At 41.0% G+C, this 6,926-nt stretch overlaps 1 protein-coding gene across 1 annotated transcript in view; it reads right to left on the bottom strand.

The window, feature by feature from the left end:
- Positions 1–3,806: 3,806 nt before the first annotated feature.
- Positions 3,807–6,926, bottom strand: part of Mdr50 (Multi drug resistance 50) — a 74,471-nt gene continuing 71,351 nt past the window's right edge. Inside the window, exons 24-25 of the mRNA XM_080279986.1 lie at positions 5,521–5,667; positions 3,807–4,254 (exon numbers count right to left, since the gene is read on the bottom strand). Coding sequence (XP_080136112.1) covers positions 4,063–4,254; positions 5,521–5,667 — 339 coding nt within the window. The 3' untranslated portion in view covers positions 3,807–4,062. The remainder of the gene's footprint in view (positions 4,255–5,520; positions 5,668–6,926) is intronic.

Genomic DNA, 6,926 nt, shown 5'->3' with positions numbered 1-6,926 from the left:
ATCATACAGTGCTATCAAAAATTCACCACCATCACCTTATTCTGAAGCTGAAACTTGCAACATTTTCCTTTGTTGTTTTAACATTTCCAGCACTGGATCATGATCATTTAATGGGGCTATGACTCACACTGTGTGAAACCTGTGGCATTATTATACCTGGTTTACTCTCATCTGACAGAAAAATGCTGCTCCTCCAAATGGACTACTGACCTGTCGTAGGAGGTATGGTGTACAATATGTTGCTAGCTATGAAGAAATGTTAATGAAATGATGTATGGATATGGTATTTTCTTATTCTTACATATAATAACAAGTAACTACTGGCTAAGTAGGGATGCAGTTTCTGTCAAATACAATCTGTCTGACTGCAGACACTGTAAAACACTGCACAGTGTACTCCACCTGGGTCAGCTGTCAGGAAGCCTTGATTTATTATTACCACTCAGGGGTGTGGTGGGAAAATAATTTGGTGAAATTTTTTGAAGTAAATAACAAGAAGCTTTTCAATATATCTGTATCTATCTATCTATCTATCTATGTGTGTGTATACAGTAGAGATAGATAGATAGATTAGATAGATATATAGATATATACAGTATATAGATATAGATAGATAGATATAAATACAGAGATAGATAGATAGATACATATATATATATACATATAGATAGATAGATATATAGATAGATAGATAGACATATAAATACAGACAGATATATATATATATATATCATCATCATCATATTCTGGACCTCCTTTCCCACCCAAGGGCAGGGTGAGGAGTAGCAATGTCCAGACAGCCCAAAATTGCCCAATCCAATGGGCCACGCTTCCATTCACTCATCATTCAAGCCCCCGAAATCCTGGCTCTATCCGATAGGCCAAAAACATTCACCACGTTCTGTAGCTTCACATATTGTATCCGACAGAGTCGATCCAGACGCTGCCACGTTAAAAAGGGGTGCCAAAAATCCCTGATCATGCACATCTCACAAAATTCATCCAGCCAGTTCGATCTCCTGTCAGTTCCCTAGCCTCACCAACTTCCAAACCTCTCTTCCTCATACATTCATCCACCATATCTCTCCACCTTCTCCTTGGCCTACCTCGCCTCCTCCCTCCATCAAATTCGCTCAGATATACCTTCTTCACCACTCTATTGTTTTCCATTCTCTCCACATGACCATACCATCTCAGTACACTCTCTTCAATTCTAGTGTCCACCGACTTCCTCACTCCACATCTTTCACGAATCACATTATTTCGTATCCTATCCACCCTCTGTACTCCACATACATTCCTCAGCAGTCCCATCTCCACTGCTCTTACTCTTGACTTTTCATTTTCATGCCACATCATAGTCTCACATCCATATGTTAAAGTTGGCACTAACACTCCTTCATGTAAGCCTCGTGCAGCTGCAACACTCAAGTCTCTGTTTCTTATCAATGCCTTCATTGCATCAGCTACTTTTCTTCCTTGTGTCAGTCTACTTTCAACTTCTTTTGCACATTTTCCCCTCTTTTCTATCACTGTACCCAGGTATTTGAACTCTGTCATCAATTCCAATTTCTCTCCATTCACTGTTTCATTGCACTGGGAGTCACCTTCTCTCTCAATAACCATCGCTTTACTCTTTTCTACATTTACTTTCATATATATATATATATATACAGGTATATATATGAAAATGCCACTTTGGCATTTTCAAGCACGAGGGAAAAGTCTGCTTCAATATGCATTCAATGCTCTGCTGGCACATCAGATCCTAAGATTGCAAGTCCATTCTCATCTCCTATTTTTTTCTTTCTTTTTTTTCTTTTCTTTTTTCTCTCTCTCTCTCTATTTTTAGGGGAGGGGGCATCATTCCTTACAATGTGTATTCTCTCCTTCCTCTACCACCTTTTTCTTTTACTGCTAGTTTCTGTCTGGTTGAAAACATTTGATCAGACTACCTTAAGACTAAGAATACACTGTCCACCCAGCTAGAGCTCAATAACAATCTGCCCTTTCTTTGCAAATCAACAAGAGTTGGTATGTGCAAAGTCACAGAAATCAGTTGACATGAACTTACAGATGTATGTGATGAGATTTACAACAATATGACAAGAATATGCTGTTACCCCCTTCATACTTTGCATCACTACTATAAACCAAAGTCACTGTGTACTTCAAATGTTTGGCCTGGTGTAGCAAATCCTATTACCATGGTCTTTTGTTTTAAATGGCACAATGCCTCTTTTTGGGAAGGTGAATTAACTTATTTGGCACAGTTCTAAAACATACACTCAATCCTCGTAAATCGCGGCAATTGGGGTCTGGACCACTGCCATGATTTATGAATAATAACTCTTATGTGAAAAATTGATTTGGGTCTGGACTCTGGCCAACCCGCCCCCACAGCACCCTACCTACACCTATCTAGGCAATATCAAACACAAACACACACATTTAGGAATATTCAGTGCATGTATTAAATACAAATAAGCAATGTTAAGGCATCTCACCTTAATCCTATGACAAAATTGCTTAAGTGATTGGAGTTGGGTGGTGTTGGGAAGAACTTAGAATCTCTCAGCATGAGGTGGGGGTGCTCCATCATGCTGTTCTCCCGTCTCCAGCTCCTCTGCCTCCCTCAGGAAGCCCTCAAAGTCTGCCTCAGAGATGACAGATGCTACGTCATCCACGTCCTCAGTGTGTGAAGGGCCAAACTGTGGTTCAGATTGTCCTTATGGTCTACTCGTTCTTCCCAAACTCTTTTGCCAGCTTTGAAAACTTATCTCCTTTCTCAACACGACAAATGAGCTCCAAACGTTGACTGTACGACAACGGTGGCAGCTTCTTGACGTCATACTGCTTAGAGTGCTTCATCAGGGGGTTGGGAGGGGCCATGGCAGGGAGGAGGCAGGGGGAAGTTGCACAAAAAAGGCAGGTAGCTCTCGTACTCCATGGCGACAGTCTGTAGTGTGCGGATTGGCAGGACAAGAACAACAACAACATGGCAGCATTAGTATGCACACTTGCCACCAGGGACACGCGGTGATTGGTTGTTGGGTCGCGATTTTCAGTTTGAATGCCTCAGTTTACGGTTCTCCTCGGAAAAGGCCCACTTGGGTGCCTAGGTCAGAGATTTTCGTGACTTAACAGTGATTTATGGTTGCTGGCAGTCTGACGGCCACTTAGCCGTGATTTACCAATCCGTGCTCTATGAACACGCGATTTACGAGGACTGAGTGTACTTACACCATTAGGTATGACAGAGAAGTACTACATACTGGTATAAACAGTACAGAAGAATACAGGAATAGAGTACAATAAAATAAAATAAATCACACTACAAAACAACACAGGCAGAATTGTTACAATACTTTTCAAATTGTAAGCACAGCAGCAAAATATATTTACTCTGGATACAGTAAGGGCTATATAAACTACATTTAAAATTTATCTAACGCAAACAGAAACTTTACAGGCAATTTTGCTTCATAAACTGGTATTCTGGAAACCTAATTAACTGCATTAATTAAACAATGAACACTTAAATTCCATTACATATATGTGCACATATGCACAAAAAATTGAGTCCTGAAACACCACTATCAGGACAGAAAACACTTTGCAAACACATTTCAGTGTGTCATTTATTTTTCTTCATTATCAGTGACCAGGACAATAGGCACTTTTTTACTTCTTGTTTCCTTCTGGTATGCTTGGTTAGATGAAGATCCATTAAAAAAAAAAAAAAAAAGTAAATACTGACATTAGTACAGCTGCTGCTACTGCTGATCTACAAGGATGGCCATAATTATCACCTACTTCTTAAAAAATAAAGCAACAACTGCAACTTCGGTTCTACACTACAGCTTCACTTTGCTACTGCTGCTCTCCCCATTCACTCTTGTCACTGTTAAAAACTGCAGTATACTGATAGGTAAAACTGTGTGAGACACAGTGTCTCTTTCACTACCATGGTTTTGTAAGGCCATACCAGTACTACAAAATGGCATTAATGTCACCTCAGTAACTAATTCTACCACTCTAAACTCTTCTAACAGTCCAGTTCTACTTATTGGTTTGATAGAGGGAATAGTAGTGTCCCTTCTTCTCTATCAGCTGGGTATGCGTGCCCAACTCCACCACTTCACCACCTTCAACCACTGCTATCCTATCTGCTCCATGTATAGTTGAGAGTCGGTGTGCGATGACAATGCTGGTACGGCCAGCCTGGGCTTTCTCCAGGGCCTCTTGAACCACCTGTACCAAAGAGACAAAAGTCATTTTGTTGGTGCTTGATCACTAATTTAACAGGAAAGATCATGAGGAAACTGAGATTCTGTGATGTAATAGAGTACAGATACTGCACTACATTAATACTAACATATCTGCAAGAAACTTGACAGGAGCACAGCGGAAAGAGACAAAATAATTGACATCCCATATCACTTGATGGCCATTTTCTAAAACAAGTGACTATCAAAATCACAAATCATTATCTTAACACATTTTCCATCTCAAGATAAAATGGGGTACCATAGGATTCAAAATCAAGGAAAATTAAACAAACATCCATCCATCCATCATCCAATCCAACGTTGCCCCATAAGAAGCATAGGAGCCCGGGGCTAAGCAAGTTGGTCCTGACATTTAAGATGAGAGTGACCAGCCTCACTCATCCCAGAGTGGCATTACATGTGCAATAAACCCCAACCATCCCTTGGATATAAACCTTCACCGGCTCAATCCGATTGGAGCGCCATAATTACCCACTAAAGCCGAAGCCAGAGTGTAGAGAATTCAGAAGAATCACGTTCAGGAACACAAGAGCAAGATAAGTCGTTGCGTACATATACACAACAGCCACCTTCGGCTATGAAATGAGTACAGAGAAACTAGGAGGATACAGAAAAGGGTTTGCTGTCATTTGCCTCAGACAGCTGAGTCTCGATAAGGAAGAGAAGGTGAGGTTTAGAGGAGGAGAGGTGATGTTCAACAGAGAGAAAGTTAGAGGAAAGGCCACGAATGTTGCAGAAATGAAGACGAAGTGAGTCTGACAGTGGTTCCGGGCAGCTCTTAGACTCATCACCAGGAGAGGGGCGAATGGTGGGGGCATTTATGTTCCCCCCCCCCCCCGGGGACTCCGAGGCATCAGTAACATGCGCCATATTTACTTTTTCAATTTTGAAAAGTAAGTGTAGTATGTACTGTGCGTGTAGTTTGGTGCTGACAGTTAGAGAAACATGTATTAGAGAGCATCCTGGCCTACTCTCTGTGTTACTGAAACACTGAAAAAGTTCAGCAAAGGGGGATGGTCAGGAACTAGTTCTGAGGGCTGATGAACAGGGAGTACCAGCTCTCCCTGTCATCAGCTTTCCATCCACCTTGGGAGTACAGCCCTGCTCGACTGGTGCTAGAGTCTACTCAGTATCCACTAGTTACTGTAGGTATTAATCCATCAAGTGAGTGGATGGTAGGTGCTGTCACCTACCACCGAACAGAAACAGAAAGTAAGTGTAGACAGACCTTCTCACTTTCGGTGTCAAGGGCAGAAGTGGCCTCATCAAGGAGTAAGACGCTGGGGTTCCTGACAAGAGCACGAGCAATGGCAATGCGTTGTTTCTGACCTCCAGACAACTGTGTTCCCTTAGATCCCACACGTGTATCATACTTCTGCAAGTAAAATGAGTGGTTACAGTACACTAAGTGACACTGAAGACTACACTTATATATCCTGTATTACAAAACCCAGAGTGAGAGCAGTGGAAATTAGTTATCTGAGAGGAGCACGTGGAGTTACATGAAAAGACAGACTGACAAATGAAGAAGCGAATGAGCATTGTGGTGTGGATGTGGATGTGATGGGCAGTATTAGGAGAAATAAGTTAAGGCGGTTTGGCCATGTGGAGAGGATGGAGAGTGAGAGACTAATGAGGAGAGTGTATACGAGTGAGGTGGAGGGGGGGAGAGGAAGGGGAAGGCTATGGGACTGCTGTGCACAGCTACCACAATTATCATATAAGCGAATTTCGCCATCGTTATTGCAAAACTGTGTAAAACTTTTAGCTCATTGTTCTATCGATTTATAGTATACCAAACTGACATATACCGAGGCATGGCTGCATCTTGCTGAACTGTTACAACTTCAGTCAGCACTTCTAGATGTGATGATAAAAACTGATGACGAATCTTTGCGCCTAATGGGCCAGTAGGTGTTCAGCATCATCTTTTCTGACAGGTCTTTCTCGTATACAGCCCCTAGGTTATGTAGTAAAATGCCATTATTCATGAGGCAACTGACTCCTACTGAATGTTTTCAAGGGCGGCTCAAAGCCTTTCTCTTTTCAAAAAGCTTCGATATGGGGAGAGGTGTTGTGCAAACGATTATAGGGTTTAATTGCTTCCACTTTTTTGCTGATGAAGTCTGTAGTGCATATGATCGATGCTATAACTTTCGTTATTTTAAAAGTGTATGTGAGTGATGAGTGCTAGTGAATTCCTTAGGAAGAACTGGCACTTCTGAGAAACACGACCAGATTATTATTACTATTATTATATGTGACAAATGGCAAACAACACAGAATGGCAAATACAGAGAGCATGGAGAAATCTATGCAGCAAAGAAAAAATCTGGAAATTAAGTCTATTCAGTTCCATGTGCACTTAACTTCTTCACTATGATGATGTATTATTTCATTTTACTGTTGCTGCCTCCAGATAATTTTAATGACTATTCAGTTCCATGTGCACTTAATTTCTTCACCATGATGATGTATTGTTTTATATTACTGTTGCTGCCTCCAGATAATTTTAATGACATTTGCAACAATTGCTTATAGTGAAGCAATTATTGAAGGCAACATCAGAGCCCTTCAAATAGAAATCTCTCTCCTAAACTAAATAAAATCATCTGTATGTACCATGCATAAAGT

This window comes from Coenobita brevimanus, chromosome 82 (genome assembly GCF_032717465.1).
Source record: "Coenobita brevimanus isolate Jiangsu-jjx chromosome 82, ASM3271746v2, whole genome shotgun sequence".
NCBI lineage: Eukaryota > Metazoa > Arthropoda > Malacostraca > Decapoda > Coenobitidae > Coenobita > Coenobita brevimanus.
The sequence above is the reverse complement of the archived record's forward strand: the minus strand, read 5'-3'. Positions and strand labels throughout refer to the sequence as shown.